The 16,617-nt window shown below is 51.8% G+C and overlaps 1 protein-coding gene across 1 annotated transcript; it reads left to right on the top strand.

Annotated features, from left to right (window-relative positions):
• Positions 1-12,500: 12,500 nt before the first annotated feature.
• On the top strand, positions 12,501-13,994 carry LOC119250209 (histo-blood group ABO system transferase-like). The gene has a single exon (XM_037517965.2). It carries the CDS (start codon positions 12,827-12,829, stop codon positions 13,898-13,900), a length of 1,074 nt encoding a protein of 357 aa, XP_037373862.1. The 5' UTR covers positions 12,501-12,826; the 3' UTR covers positions 13,901-13,994.
• The last annotated feature ends 2,623 nt before the right edge of the window (positions 13,995-16,617 follow it).

Here is a 16,617-nt window from a genome sequence, read left to right as displayed (position 1 = left end):
CCAACCCTTGAAGTAGGAGTCCTCCAGCAGGGCTGCAGGAGCTGGTGATGGCATGGCCTTTAATGAATGAGCTCACATAAAATGTTTCCACTTTCTTATTCCAGATGTCTTCTTGGTGATTGGAAGGGAAGAAAACCCTTCAGAGGTCCAGGAAGGGACCAAGGGAAGGAAGTTAAGACTCTATGGTTTTCAGGGGGAGATGTGATTGCACGCTCCCATTTCCCTGCTCATCCCACCTTTTTTTTTTTTAAAGATTTATTTATGCATACAAGAACTGAGGTACAGGCCAGAGGTGCAGGAGGCGAGAGGATTCACCAGAGACAGAGTGGAAAACAGAACAGGTAGACTGACTGAAGTACACTGCTGAGGGGAGCAGCAGGCGAGTCAGGTGAGGTCTGCTGTGCCATGTGGGTAGCTCCCTGGCCAGGGATGGAACTCGTGCTGCAGTGGCTGCGGATAGCCTCATGGGCTGCATCTCAACCCCTTGCGCCACCAGGGAGGCACATCCCACCTTTCAATCACTATTTGATTTCTTTCTACCTTCATAGCCCTGCCTGGTCACTCCCAGTGTCTCCAGTTCAGTCTCCTTTGGGCAAAGGTCTGCATTATCAGAATGGCACTGCCCGAGACAGCCTGTTTAGGTGGCCACTGTAAAGTCCATTTGCACCTGGGGTGACATCTTAACTTTCCTGAGTGGCTGAACTCTGGACTTAGCAGCAGACAGCGCCAGCTTCATTTCAGAGTCTGCCTACACAGGCAGAGAAGGAACCCAGAGGTGCCCAGAGCTTGCTGGATCAGATACCACCTCTCTGCAGGGACAAAAAAACCGAGGTGATCAAGCCAGCGATTGCTGCAGAGCAGCCTGCGGCCTGCACAGCAGAGGCGCTGAGCAGACAGACTGGAAACTCAGGTGGACAGTGGGAGGGGGCTGGAGGCCAGGATCCCCAGAAGCTTGCTGAGGAAGCTGCCCGTGAAGGAGCAGGGAGTGCGGCGTGGGGCTAGGTAGTGAACTGGGAAGCTCAGAGGCGTCTCCAGGCTGAAGCGCGCTGGGTCCCGCGTTGGCCCAGGTGACAGAGACACGGAGCGCGAGCGCAGGGTACGAAGAAGCAGCGCCATAGGGCAACGGGCGAGGTCCAACGGTCCAACCCCCTCAAAGACTTCAGGTCTTCCGACACTGGTTGCAGCCTGGCACCAAATGGGCCCCGCCCGGTGGGAAGACAGTCCGGGCTGCGGGGGCTGGCTGGCATCTGGCGCACGGGTGGGAGCGTGGGCGCCTGGCGCTGTGAGCCCGCCAGCCTGCGCCCCTGCGGCCCCGGAGGCAGAGCTTGCGCCAAACCAGGAGCAGCGCTGATCGTCTCAGGGTAGGGATGCGCCTTGGAAGGAGGGCCAGGCCGGTGGGACCGCCCGGCGAGACACTGCGTCCTCCGGACCATGACTCCGCCCAAGCAGCCCACAGGCTGCAGCGGACCTGGGCCCAAGGCGGTGAGGACCGCAGAGCCGCAGCGGCCCAGCTTCTCCCTGCCTAAAGGATAGCTAGGTTCTCTTCCTCCAGCCCTGCCAGGGAGCTCGGAGCTCCTCTCCTGCGGACTCCTTTAGTGTCTCTCTTCCTCCTGGAGTCGGGAAAGGTAGGCATGCTTTCCAGGATCTCTCTCACCAGCAGGCAGCTTTTCTCTTCACTTCTTTTTATCTTATCTTATTTTATTTTTTTGCAAGTTCGGTGAAAGTGCATATAAGCCTTAATTTTTTTTTTTATCAAATAAACTAAGAAAAAGGAGAATGCAAATTACTAACGCATGAAATTAAAGATGAGGCATCATAAAAGATCTCATGGGCATTACAAGGGTTAAAGAAGTAACATTGAAAGGGTAAGAGAAGAACACTGAATAAAGTCTAAGGCTGCACATTTGATAACCTAGATGATTTAGATGCACCTAGGTCATTATCTATCACTAACTACTTAAAATGTAAACGGGTTATATTCTCCAGTCAAAAAACACACAGCTGGCAAGTGCCTGACTTAGCTCTGATGATTGGAGCGGGCATATCCAAGAGGCCTCCATTTCAAAGAGTGCTAATTCCAACTCTTTTCCAGCCACAAGACTAGATAAGCATCAATCTATCCCTCCCACCCCACCCCACCCTCATCCCCAGATGCCTTTTGTTTTACAGATCCTGGTTGACTTATGTCCTCCCTGTCTCTCCTACATCCATACTAATCACCCCTCCAGCTTTACCTGTGTTTTATTCTCCTGTCTCTCCCAATATACCATAAATTCCTTTAGGGCAAGATGAGTCCTTCAATTCTATGACAGTCGGCCCCAGCACAGTGCCTAGAATCATCACTGAATAAATATTGAATAAAACAAGATGTAGAAGTGGAGGGAAAGACATATTTTTTTCCCAGCTTCACATAGTTCTTGTAGCATAGGAATTTTCTTAGAAGATACTGTACTTTTTTTAAAAAAAAAGATTTATTTATACAAGAACTGGGGTACTGGCCAGATGTGCAGGAGGATGAGAAGACCCACCAGAGACAGAGTGAGGAGCAGAACAGGCAGACTGACTGAAATACACTGCTGAGGGGAGCAGCAGGGGAGACAGGAGAGGTCTGCCGTGCCATGTGGGTATCTCCCCGGCCAGCTGGGATCGAACCCGCACTGCAGAGGCTGCGGATAGCCTCACAGCACTGCACTCAACCACCAGTGCCACCAGGGAAGCCAGAAACTCTACTTTTAAGAACTAAGTCCAGCAAAAACAGGAGTTCTACAGTCAGGTCAATCTGTGTGAAATTGTAATGATTGTGATTTGCTATTTAGAGGTTTGGAGTAATGCCAGACCATTCTTTTTTTCCAAATTGGTCTTATCCAATTATTCCCATTAAAAGAATGCCTTTCCCCATCTTTTATAGAACATGAAAACACTTCTATATATTGGGTTACCAGAAACGTCAAAGGAAAAATACATCACGGCTTTGCTGACACCCCAATATGTGACATCCTAGATCTCAAATTTCAAATAAGTACTAGACATCTGTGAGCTTTTTCTTCCTTTGTGCCTTTCAGCCCCCAAACCTAAATGCCATGTCCATCCTGTCTAGTTGTCATGGATATATAGAGACGCTTTGCCTAAGTTTAAATTGAAGAGAAAGACACAGATGAGACAGTTAATTGTTTTTTTTAAAGATTTATTTATTTATTTATTTATACAAGCACTGAGTACAGTCAGAAGTGCAGGAGGGTGAGAGAATTCACTAGAGCAGGGAACAGAACAGGCAGACAGAGAAAGTACACTGATGAGGGGAGCAGCGGGCGCAGGAGGAGAGGTCTGCGCGCCATGTGGGGCCCTCGCCGGTGGCTGGGGATCTAACAGGTGCTGCAGAGGCTGCAGGCAGCGTCACAGCCCAGCGCTCAACCGCTGCGCCACCAGGGGAGGCCCCATTTAATTATTTTTAAGTGTATTTTCCTAACACATTAAGAATGAGCTCATCTACAATGAAATCAAAGTGATGGGAGAGGAACACAAAGGAAAAAGCAAGAGGGAACCCCTCTTTCCTTTCTTCTCTGAGGCCACTTCCTTAGGGGATGTTGTTCTTGACATTAAAAACCTGGAGATCTGGGCCTCCCCAGTGGCGCAGCGGTTGAGCGCTGAGCTGCGAAGCTGCCCGCAGCCTCTGCAGCGCCAGTTCGATCCCTGGCCCCCGGCGAGGGTCCCACATGATGCGACAGACCTCGCCTGCCGCCCCCTGCTCCCCTCAGCAGTGTACTTCGGTCCTTCTGCCAGTTCTGCTCCCCGCTCTGGCTCTGGTGAATTCTTTCACCCTCCCGTGCTTCTGACTGTACCCGGTGCTTGTATAAATAAATAAAATTAAAAAAAAACAAAGCTGGAGATCTCAGACACGAGCATGTGCGGTTGGCCAGTGCAGTCAAACCACACCCAAACATAGGTATATCTAGAGACGCATACATACACGTGTGTATCTATTCATGCTAATCCATCCTCTGCTCATTGTTCTTCCATCTTTTCTCTTTTATGAAATTGTGGAGGAAGAATTGACTTGTATGAATGCAGATGTGTTGCATCAGACTTAACAATTCGAAGTTCATGGATGCAGTAACCTATTTGCTGAACCACAGAACACACACACACACACGATCATATTCCTATATGTGAATGATCGATCAAGGCAACAAAGGGCTCATGGAGGCAAAGTGGATAAGGGCAAAGGGGCATCTTAAGGCAGAAAGGGGCCCTGTGCATCCAAGACTAGAGGAAAACTGACCGATACGTCGAGTCTGCCAGGCTCAGTGGATGCCAGGCACGACATGCTTGATATTTACTAATCTCTCTCTTCTTTCCACAGTGGAACATCACAAGGTCACTGCATTGACTTATGAGCAGCCTCATTTGAAACCACACCCTTTTACACACAAACAGCCCCCCTGAGATGTGGGGTGTGTAGCTTGCTCTAGGACATAGGGCTGGCTCAGTTTGTTTGACATAACAGGTAAGGGCTAAGCCTCTTCCCAGAAGAGCAAGGTCCATGCATGGATGCCACTGGCCACCCAGCATTTCTAGAGAGTTTTTACTTATATTTGATGAGTTATTTCCTTTCAGTTGTAGAAAATGAGTTGGTGACCCAGCCCTTCTGTCTCCAGATGGCAGGGCAGTTGAGAAAGGTGCCCCAGAGTGAGGCTGCTGCTTGCTGTACCCAGGCCAGAGTCCATCTCTGAAAGACAGCAGCAAAGGGCTGAAGGTCCCATAGCCCCTTATGGTGTTCACTGCCCACATCAGAGGGGGTGCATGTCTAGATGGGCCGCAGGTACTGAATGAAGGTAAGAATACAAGTCAGGGTGTATGGTGTGATCTCATGAGGCGGTGACAGATATACTCTGCCTGTGAGGCGCTTGGGCCTTCTGAAGGATGGTGGCAACAGAAATAGAAATTTACAAAAGCTCTGGGGTGGTGTCACTTTCTCTCACTGCACCCCTGTCCTCTGCACTGTGCCCCAGGTACTCTGACAGTCGTGTTTCCAAAGGCAAAATGGCACTAATCTCTCGAACTGCGATAGGTGTGCCCTGGCCTGGTGGGTGTGACAGAGGCATGAACAGGAGCCTCTCGGGCACGTATTTCTCAGAGGTGCAGGCTTCTCCAATTGTAACAGGGTTTTTCTGACAAGATGGGTGCCTGCCCTGGCCAGAGGCAAGAAGAGAAGACTCTCCATCATAGTCACAGTCCCAGCTCCTCCCGTTGCCACGTGTGTTTGGACACGTGGGGCTCAAGGGTTCTGATCATACTTGGGGACACGGTGGCCCCCCATAACCCAGGTGAGGAGTTGGCTCTTCCCAGGGAGCTGACATGCTCTGGCCTGCTGGTTCCCAGGATCTGCACACTGGAGGAGCACAAGGGCCCCCCAGCACATGGCCCTTTTCCACCTGCGCTGTCACCGCCAGCAGTAACAGGTGTGCTTTGGCTGGGCAGGCCCCAGGTGGTCGGACCTTAGTCGGTGAGGAGCATCTCCCCGGAGAGTTTTGCTCTCCAGAGTGCTGGCCCTTTCCATGTCAAAGCATGCGCTCGTTTTAAATGAAGCCCAGGAGCTTGACTATAGGTAGGAACACAAAGGCCTCTAAACACAGGTGGGGTGCTGGCCCTTTGACTGGTGCAGGCACAAAAAGCACAGGTGTGACACTGTCCCCTTTCCTGTAATAGGTCGGCTCCAGGTGATTTGAATAGAAGGGTAGAAGTGACGTAGGGCCCAGGTTCCTGCCCAGTGACACTGAGTCCTAATAGGAGTATGTGAGTTTGGGCTGGGCTGGCTCTAGGTTCTAGGTAGGAAGAAAAGTGTTCCTCAGGACAGATTTGCTTTAATAAATGTTGACCACTTCAGGTGCAACAATGGCACAAAAGGCTGACAGGACCCCAGTGCTTGGATATGAGCTTCTCCCGCCATAGGCTGTGCTGCTGGGTACCCCACACGGCCTTGCTCCAAAGCTGAGTGTTCCAGATGTGGAGCCAGGACCTGGGCCATACACAGTGACTCCCTATGCAGCCACTTCTCCTATTATTATAAGAAACTACAACTCCCATAAATCCACATGGGTTGGCAGGGGTGTTGGCAAAAGTTGGGCAACTGTCCTTGGTGCTGAACATGCTGGTGGCAGCAAAGAGCGGCCTCACCAATGAGGAGTCAAGTGCTACCAAAGGTGGTCTGGGTGCTGTCAGGGAAGCCAAAGTTGACACACCGAAGTGTCTGACCAGGTTGTGCTGCTCTTAGGCTCCAGGGCCTCAGTAGAAGTTAAGCATGGAGCTTTTCTGGGAGTAGCAGTTTTCCCAAATTAAAAGGCTGTTAAAGCTATCAAGAGGAGACCAGGGGAGAGCAGGCTGGAGTGGAGCATGGTATCCATATCAACTTCATCAGAGTCAAAGGCAGGCTTGGATGCCGAGTCTGAGGAGGTGCTGATTATTGGAGTGGGGTGACCCTGGCAGAATCAGTGCCCAGAAAAGACAGGTGCACTGGGGAGACCGGTTCCCTGTGGTTGCCCCACTGCAGGCTCCCACATTTTGGAGCAAGGGTGGTTCTTGCCCCAGAGAGAAGGCGGAAATTGCAGCTTGGGCTACTAACCATAAAAGCAGGCGTGCCGGTGGCAACTGTGACCTTTGCAGGAGGTATGTGCTCTACGCCGGGATCACCCTGGTCCGATCAGAGGGAGCTGACACTGCATTGTGGTAGTGTCCATGTCAGTTACCTCAGTATCCAAAGCACCCTAGGAGGTCTGGTGTGCAGACAGGCCGACTGGCAGGGCAGCAGAAGCAGTGATGAACTGGCTAAGGCAGACAGGGTTGCCTGAAGGGGACTTGAAGAGAAATCTGTAGGCAAAAGGAGGAGAATTCACACAAATAGGTGTGGATGACTCAGCTCTGCAGAAGGTAGGCTTTAAGTAGAGGGCTGTGGTACTAGCAGATATGCTGAGAGGTAGAAGAGCCTGTAACTTTGGCTGAGGGACTGGGATGCAAAGGGCCCCTGTTGTCATTATTAAGTAAAACCCCAACTATGGGTTGGAATGGAAAGTAAGAAACAGCAGAAGGAGCAACAGAAAGAGAATTAGAATCTGTGCCTCGTGTCCCATGACTGATAGCTGGCGTAGGGGCAGACAGGATCAGTAGCCCAAAAGACAGGTCAGTGACCACTAACTTGGTAGCATCTGGAAGCTGTCCTGGCAATAAAGCGAGAAGAACAGGCAGGCTGCGTGCAATTCCTGTCTGCAGTGGCTTCAGTTTTGTCCTCCAGCCTTGAGGGCCCACAGGCACTGTGCTCTTCTCCCAGCTGAGGTTTCACCAATGACCACACAGGAAGGTAGGATGTAAGGGGGGGCTCACGTTGACCCCACAAAGTGGCAGTAGCATTAGTCATGGTGAAAATAGTGGCATTGAAATTTTCTGTTTCCAGAACCTACCGAGGACCTGAAAGCTTTCCTTCTGTGACTTCAAGAAGGCTGCAGAGCTGAGTCGGTGGCCTTTGAGCTCTCCCTCTTGCAGCCTCTTGGACAGCAGATCCCAGGCCATCGTGGATCCAGAGCACCCTGGGGCATCTGGATCAGTCCTGCAAAGGGGCTGCGCCCCGCAGCGGGGCCATCTAAGTCGGTGATGGCATGGCCTTTGGTGGATGAGCTCATGGGAGACGTCCGTGAAGTCTTACGTAGCTTACCTTTTGGACTAGAGGTTTCTCATCAGAGAGACTGGGACTGCTCCCAAATCTCTGTTCACCCCATTTGCCCCAGGACTGTCAATGCTGATGGTGCCCTTCCACCAGGAACCCCTTTGCTAACAGCCCTGCCTTCCAGACACCTTTTGGTTGTCTTCCTCCTTCGACATCCCTTTCCTTCATGCACCTGGTGTCTTTGGCTCAGTCGCCATTGAGAAAGGATCTGGAAGGAGATTGGCTGACTTGGGTCTCATCGAAGTGACCACCTGGCCAGGTGTTGGAGGAGCATCAGAGTTAGGGATCTTTCCTGCTCCTGAGTGGCCACTTTGAGGGACAAGCAGACAGCAGTGGCCTCTTCAGAGAGCCCCCTCAGGACATCCCTCCTGAGGAGTGCTGGGTCTGTCTGATGGGAGATGGCCTTGTGGGGGTGATGCAGCACGTGGAGGCAAAGGCCCTGTCTCCAAGTGGAGCTGCCTGAGAGAAGGCCCAAGGGGATGCCCAGGACAGTGGGTGAGCTCAGCCAGGAGGGAACAAAGCTGTGGCCAGGGACGAGGACAGGCAGGACTTGCCGGGAAAGTCGCCATGAAGGGTGATCTGTCACTGTCCAGTCCTGGGGGTGAAGGATGAACTTTGGAGAGCTCGCCCAGCTATCTGCTCATGGCAGACCCTGCACTGTTTGGCCTGATACTAATAACACAGCATGGGAACATGTGACAGAAAAAACACACCTGCTGAGGAGGTGAGAAAAAGTGTCAGTGGCAAAGGGTAAGCTCAGCCCAGAGGCTGGACCCGGACAGAAATTTCTAGCACCCCCTAATGGCTTGCTGCAGGTTGTAGGAGTATGGCACCAGATGTGCCTGGCCATTGGGCGACTATTCCAGGCTGAATTCCGAGAGGCTGCTTAAAAATGCACCCCCCACCCCCAGTTGCTGTGTCTGCAGGCACCTCAGTGCCTGATTCCATGGGACTAGCAAGAGTTTCTCGGCTTTTTTTGCCTGGTGGCTGTGGAGGGAGATCCCCTAACACATTGCATTCTCTTTTCCATGAGGACTTGCGACATTGAGCCCTTTCATGCACGATTGGATTTGTGAGCCTTCTTTTGTATAGGCATCATGTCACATGTTGGCCAGGGTTTCTTGAAGATTCTTTGTGGGATTCTGCATAAAACACACCATGATGTGTACTGTCATTACTGCTCTTGTCATTATTGTGGATGCCATGTTCTCACGGATGCACTTGACCTCATGTCATGCCCTTCATCCCCCAGGAACCATTCCATCCAGTCTGTCATGGTCGGGAGACTTTTCTTGGAAGTTTAGGTTAATAGTAGGAAATGACACTCCACCATAGGTGACAAAAGTTGACCACTGGCCATCACTATGCTAAAGCACCATTGCTGTCCCCATCCTGGATTTCTCACTGGCCACGACCCTCTATAGAGTCCTACCACCTACTTTATTTCTGGGATTCTTCATTCTCCGAGGCTTCTCCCAACATGTCTCTTTTCTCATCAGATCACAGGTCACTCAACCCTCCTTGCCAGAGTGATGCATGTAAGTTCAAAATTCCTCTCTCTGACGCTGAGTACAGTGATTTTTCTTTTTTTTTTTTAAAGATTTATTTATGCATACAAGAACTGGGGTACAGGCCAGAGGTAGAAGGTGAGAGGATTCACCATGGACAGAGGTGGGAGCAGAACAGGTGGATCTACTGAAATACACTGCTGAGGGGAGCAGCAGGTGAGTCAGGAGAGGTCTGCTGTGCCATGTGGGTAGCTCCCTGGCCGGGGATCGAACTCGTGCTGCAGTAGCTGCCAATAGCTTCATAGTGCTAATACTTAACCCCTTGCACCACCAGGGAGGTCCCCCATTTTTCTTAATTTCTGGAAAATTCCCTGAAGGTTAAAACAGCATTTCACCTTGAACAGTCAATGATTTCCATTAAGGTAATTGTCCAAAGCAACTTTTAAAGTTTTGCCATGTACTTGGAATGCAAAAATTGCTGCAGTTAATCTCTATTTTAAATGACAAGACTTTGGTCATGTGACATACTTAGGGATGATTAGCCCCAGGTGATAGACAGAACATTCAGTGAGGTAAAAATATTTTCCAATCTAGGGATGGAGTTTAAGTTCAAACTAATGTGGGTTTGACCCTCAAGAGATTTGTCCAGCTGTTGGAGGCAGCCACCCCACGTAGTGAGCAGAAGGGCCTTGACCCGAGTCCCTAAGGCATGTGAAAACACATGCGTCTCGGAGGAAAACCTCTGAGTGACAGGACTTGGTGTTGAGAGCCTGGAAAGTGACCTGCGTGGAGTCAGGCTTCTACATCTCCACAATCTGAGAATAACAAAATGGAGAGACCCTGCACAGTGAGCAGAAGGGCCTTGACCCAAGTCTTTTTTTTTTTTTTTTTTTAGATTTATTTTTATTTATTTATACAAGCACTGGGTACAGTCAGAAGCGTGGGAGGGTGAGAGAATTCACCAGAGCCAGAGCGGGGAGCAGAGCAGGCAGAAGGACCGAAGTACACTGCTGAGGGGAGCAGCGGGCGGCAGGAGAGGTCTGCGTGCCATGTGGGACCCTCCTCCCATGGCCGGGTGGCAGCCGGGGATCGAACTGGCGCTGCAGAGGCTGCGGGCAGCTTCGCAACCCAGTGCTCAACCGCTGCGCCACCGGGGAGGCCCTTGACCCAAGTCTTTAAGGCATGTGAAAACACATGCATCTCAGAGGAAAACCTCTGGGTGACAGGACTTGGTGTTGAGAGCCTGGAAGTGATCTGCGTACATCTCCACAGTTTGAGAATAACAAAAATAATGATCGAACTTCCCAGGCTCTGGCTAGGGGGCAATAAGATTATGTGCGTGAGAACTAACCACCTGGTACCCTACTGGCTGAAGTAAAGAGATAATAGTAAGAAAATAGACTAATCACTCATGCATGTTATCATTATGTGGTATGCTTTGATGTTACACCTGCTGCAATTAAAATAGTATATAAGGAGCACTAAGACAATAAAGATTGACTGCATGCTGGACATGACAGTCCCCCATGTCTGATTTCCCTCCCCGTCGTGTCCCAGGTTCGGACTCACTAGAAGTCCACATCCAGCCACTAAGCCACACACCTCCCCGTGTAACTCTGGATCCTTACTCACTTTCTCTCCTCCTCTTTTTTCTTCTTCTGAATTTAATTCCTAATATTCTCTTGGGTGTTGTTGCTCTCAGCTCAACAGCTCTATTTGCCACCTCAAGTCATAGAACCACCAGAAATCAATAAACACCTGAGTCTGGGTAAGTTATTTGTGAAATGGGATCAACACTGGCCACAAAGCAACTGCTGGAAGAATCGCCTAAACCAACATGTAATAAAGTGCCCTCTAAACAGTAAGATACTGGACTTTATTCCTAGCAATATGACAAATTAGAAAGCTTCCAATTTTAGTATATTTAAGAATTCCAGCTCATGGATAGTACGCATGCAAAAAAATTTTTTTCATGCAGTTATGAGCTGGTATCCGTTAAGGAATTTCCTCAGAGAATAAACAGATAAATTTAGGGATTAAGTGAGAGATGAATCTGCAGCTTACCCTGGAGTGTCTGTCTGTCCCTACAGGCTCAGAAGCTCAGTTTTAATAAGGCCCTACGTGCTGAGGCAGAAAAGATTTGGTGAGCCTGGAAATTCCCACACAAAGCCGAGTTTTCCAGAAGAGGACAGTAAATTCAGTAATGTGTCATGATAAAAATAAGGGCCTCCCCTAGTGGTGCAGGTGGTTGAGCACAGCGCTGTGAAGCTGTCCACAGCCTCTGCAGCTCGGGTTCAATCCCGGCTGGCCAGGGAGCTACCCACATGGTGCAGCAGACCTCTCCTGTCTCGCCCGCTGCTCCCCTCAGCAGTGTATTTTGTCAGTCTGCCTGTTTTGTTCCCCACTCTGTCTCTGGTGAATCCTCTCACCCTCCTGTGCATCTGGCCTGCACCCCAGTTCTTGTATAAATAAATCTTTAAAAATAAATAAATAAGACTTAAAAAAAATAAAAACCCACTTGGCCAGGATGATGATGATACAAGTCTGTGGTGGCCATGGCTCTAGGTGGGAAGAACAAGATGTCTCTCTCTTGAGAATTCCTAACCAAAGCTGTCTCATTCCTGGAGCTGGAATTGTGCTTCAGGCCGTCCAACAACTGCAAGTCGATCATTTTTGTTGGTAGCATCTCCATGGATGGCACACACGCGCATACACACACACACACACACACGAGTGATTGAAGCATACATGAATGACTCTGCCCCCAACCTGGCAGTGAGTGTTGGCAAAGAGAAGCTTGCACCCCCAAAAGCCTGGACTCCTTGCACCATGTGCTGGAATCAAAGGCACTTGAGTCCTGTTTCAATAAGGGAAGGGAATACAGCCAAACAGAAATACAGGGAAACCACAGAAAGGGAAGCTGAAATAAGAAACATAATGCTAGCTAGGTCAAATGCTTGGTGGATTTCAATTAATTTAGAAGGGAAAAAGGGAAAGCCAGCCTCCATCTGCAGGTCTTCTGTTTGTTCCACCTGGCTCCAAAATCGGATGTCCTGAAGAATGGATGTGTGTTAGCCTATCGCCAGGTGAAGGTGACCTTGAAGATAGTCTGATCTTGTCTTCAGGGGTTTTTCAGGAAACCCGTGCTTAGCTCACCGGCAGTGAGTGTAAAGGGGAGGCTGATCCTGGGCCCTGCCCTCCTGGCCGGGCCCTCTGGTGGCCACTGTCCTGCCTGCTTTCATCACAATCTCTGTCCTTTACCTGTCAGTGGCCTCCCTTGGGTCCTGCATACTGGCCCCCAAATGCTAGCTGGGTGTTGACCAACACCTGCCACTGGTTACTGTGACATGACCTGAAAGAGAAACTGCTTTTATCGAGGTCGGCTCAGATCCCGTCTTTCTCCAAGGGCACCCTGAGTACCCACATGCCCAGGGGGTCACTCACTGGGGTCAGGGCTCCGGGGAGGCCAGACTGCAGGAGCAGTGAGCTGGGTCTCGGGGGACGGTGCTTTGGGGTCAGAGGTTCCGCCTCACCTTGCGGCGGGGCGATCACCAAGGTAGGCAGTCAAGGGAGACGCGCGTCCTAGTGGCGTGAAGGGACAGCCATGGCCGGGGCCCTGCGCAGGCTGGCTGGGACACAGAGTTGCTCTCAGTATCTTCTCCTAATAGCTGTTGCCCTGGCCATCTTCGGCTCTTGCTACCTGAAACCAGGAATCCAGAAGCTGCGAAGCACCCTCTCAGGGCCAAGCACTGTTGTCAGAAAAATGCACAGCCTGCAGATTATAAAATTATGGCAGCTGGTGTATCCCCAGCCAGATGTGCTGACGCCCTCTCGGGGAGACGTGCTGGTCGTGACCCCGTGGCTGGCTCCCATCATCTGGGAGGGGACTTTCAACACCAAAATCCTGGACCACCAGTTCCGGCTCCAGAACGCCACCATCGGCCTCACTGTGTTTGCCCTGGGAAGCGACGTGTCCTGCCTGAGGGTGTTCCTGGAGACCGCGGAGATGTTCTTCATGGCGAACCACAGAGTGAACTACTACATCTTCACCGACCGGCCGGACTCGGTCCCCGACGTGAGCCTGCAGCCCGGCAGGCGCACCGTGGTCCTCGAGGTCCCGGGCCTGGCCGGGGGGCAGAACGCGTCCACGCAGCGAATGCAGCTGCTCAGCGCCTTCTCCAGGGAGCGCTTCCAGCGGGAGGTGCGCTACCTCGTGTGCGCCGACGTGAGCTCGAAGTTCAGCAACCACGTGGGCGTGGAGATCCTGTCCTCGCTGTTCGCCGCCCTGCACCCCGGCTACCTGGGGCGCAGTCGGAAATCCTTCCAGTACGAACGCCGGCCCCAGTCCCAGGCCCACATCCCCAAGGGCCAGGGCGACTTCTATTACACAGGCTCCTTCTTCGGGGGGTCGGTGCTGGAGGTGTACAGGCTGACCAGGGCCTGCCACGAGGCCATGGCGCTGGACCGAGCCAACCACGTGGAGGCCGTGCGCCGCGCCGAGAGCCACCTGAACAAGTACCTGCTGGCCCACAAGCCCACCAAGGTGCTCTCCCCCGAATACACGTGGGATGCGCGAATGCTGGAGCGCTGCGGGGAAGCGCAGGCCCAGGTCTTGTCCAAAATCACCAAGCAGATCAAATTCACCACTTGGCGGGAAAAGGACCAGACTCCAGAGTGAGGAGCGAAGCTTCCAGGGGGGATGGAGAACAGGGTGAGGGCCAGGTAGCCTGAGTCTCCCCTGGCACGCAATGCTTAAATAAAACTAGTTTTAAGAGAAAAGCTAGAACTGCTTGCTTTTCCTGACTTGGGGGGAGGGGGGAGGGAGGAACCCAGCACGGCCCCTCCCCCACCCTCCTGCCACCTCCAAGCACCCAGGCATTGAGGCCTGATTTCTGGGTGTAGGCAAATTCCTAAAATGCCACCATCTTTAGCTTCTCATTCCTACAGGATGGAGGAGGCGGGTAGTCTAGGCCTGTGCTGACAACCAAGGGGTCAGAGGAGAGATCTTTCTAGCAGGCGCAAGCAGGGCCTGACACGTCACCTCCTGCCTGCTGTGACCCTCAGTCAGCCACGCTGCCTCAGCCTCGGGCCCGCACATGCTCTAATGTCTCCACCTTGGAGCCTCGTTGCTCCTTCTTTCCAAGAGTTGAGAACCCAGCTGGAACAGCTGAAAGGTCCCTTCAGTGGGCAGGAGAAGTAGTAAAGCCGAATTGACCCCCCTCTTTACAGCACCCAGTTCCTTCTCCCCAAAGCTTCCCCCTCTATCCACCAGGAGCAAAGCAGCTGCCCCGCTCCCCCACCTGCCCTGGCCCCTCCCTCGGGATGGCCTCCTGCCCACTTCACTTTAGTGATGTTTTATTCATTTATAGGGACTTGTGAGGTGCCTACCACCTGAGAGAAAATTCTAGATGATCACAGGTTTTCATCATTGTCATGAAAACATGTTTTTACTCAGAAAATTTCACTGCCCTGTAGTCCAAGCCCGAGATGCTGCCTTTTCCCACCCCTCCCCGCTTTATAAGCCTCTCCCTGGTGCAGACGACAGAGCATCACCCATCCGTTCATCTCTGTTGCTGCTGTGGCTGGTAAGTTTCATAATTTGACCAGCTGTTAGGTCCCAAGAAGTCTACGCTGTGTGTTTTTCTGTGTCACTGTTGAGTAACCCTTTAACAAAAGGACAATTCAGAAATATTTTCTTTCTAAGGCAGCTTACAATTCCCTCTGACTCTGCTAGGTGGGGCAGCAGAATAGTGTTGGGGTCCCAGGTGATCCTGGAGCTCCCAGTCATGCCTCCAGGCGTGGGGTGTCCCAGAGCTGGACCCTCAGCCTATAGCCACTGTCAGTCAGAGGCTATGGGCACATCTCTGCCCCCTGAACTGGGCTTCAAAGAACAGGCTGCCATCCCGTGGTTTCAGTTCTCGTGGGTTTAGAAGTCAGATGGACTTCCAGCATCAGTCTAGGCCCTGCCCCTGACTGACTGCATAATCCTGGGCGAGCTGTCTGCCCTTCTGAGTGTATTTCTTCATCTGCACTAATGTTGTTTGATTACATTAAACAACACGTCACCCAGGTTTCAGCAGCCCAGAAGGTTCACAATAATGTCAAAAGGCATAGACGGGCTGTCTCTGACTCTAGCTTATTTCAGAGTTGCCTCTATTCCCCGCAAAAGGCCTCCACAGGGACTAAGGGGAGCTCTAGAGAGGACCCAGACGAGCTGATGGCCGGCCAGCCAGGAGTACGTGCCAGTTTCTGTCGTTTCCTTGTCATCGTCATAGAAACGCAGCACCATGCTTCTTGGCTTTGTCCTTGGGACCAGGCCCCCCACATTTGTGGTCCAGAATAAAGGGGAAGGGGGTGAAGAGGCAAAGTTCACCCCTAGAGAATGCTGGTGCCACAGAAAGAGTCCAGGCCCTGAATTCTTGCGGGCCGGGTGTGCCACTCTGCAGGCAGGACACCTCACCTCTGACCCTTGACCCCTGAGCCGGAGCCCATTCCAAAAGCTTCACCCTGGATAACTGTACCTGCCAGAAGGACAGTTGTGCACCTAAAAGGGATCAAATCATTCAGGCAATTTGTGAAGCCACACGGCGGGGACGATGTCAGGTGAAGTGGGACCACTGGGGTTCCCCTCCCCCTTCCTAGAAACTGGAGCAGTCAGTGCCCACCCACAAGAGCAAGTGAGCAGGGGCCACAAAAAACAAAAGTAGAAAAGACATTAACAGCTATTTTCCTTGCACAGACAGGGGCACTAAGGTCACATCCAGAGAGATGAACTTGGGGTTCGGAGCCAAGAGGCCCTTCTCTGACCTCCTGGGAAATTGGGCATCTTATTTCACTGGTTTGCCCATTTGAAACCTTAATTTTACATCTACCAAGTGCATAAACGTTCAGGTCTGACGAACACTCCTAAAATTTTATTGAGAAGTATAAAATAAAATTTGAGCAGATGGGCTAAATCAGGCTGAAGGGTGCATGACTTGCTTGGAGAAGCAGGTGGCAAGGCGCTCTCTCCAGATTCCACGTGCACGCCCAGCACCGGACACACAAGACGCACACCTTAGACTGCCCTTCAGAGTCTGCCTCCTTAGCCGCCAGCCGGCCAGGCCCCTCGGCCAGGCCCCGCCCCTGCCCCGCCCCTGGGCCAGGCCCCGCCCCTGCCGAGCCAGGTCCCCACCCCCAAGGGGCCACATTCCCTCTGGCAGGCTCAGCACCCAGCCCCGGTGTCCCGACAGGGCTCTGAGAATGACGGTTGTGAGCGGCCACAACTCAAAGACGTGCAGGCACTCAGGAAAAGTAAAGATCCCTTCTCCAGGAAGGAGAAGGCAGGCAGGCCCTGACCTGAGGCCTGGACTGTCCACTCTCATGCCTGATCTGTGTTTAAGAGACTAACCTGAC

This window comes from Talpa occidentalis, unplaced genomic scaffold (assembly GCF_014898055.3).
Source record: "Talpa occidentalis isolate TD23 unplaced genomic scaffold, MPIMG_talOcc4v2.1 talOcc4.17, whole genome shotgun sequence".
NCBI lineage: Eukaryota > Metazoa > Chordata > Mammalia > Eulipotyphla > Talpidae > Talpa > Talpa occidentalis.
This window is presented reverse-complemented; position numbering and strand designations above follow the sequence as displayed.

What these genes read in the sequence shown, in the direction of transcription:
- LOC119250209 (XM_037517965.2), top strand. Translation starts at nt 12,827, where the DNA reads ATGGCCGGGGCCCTGCGCAGGCTGGCTGGGACACAGAGTTGCTCTCAG.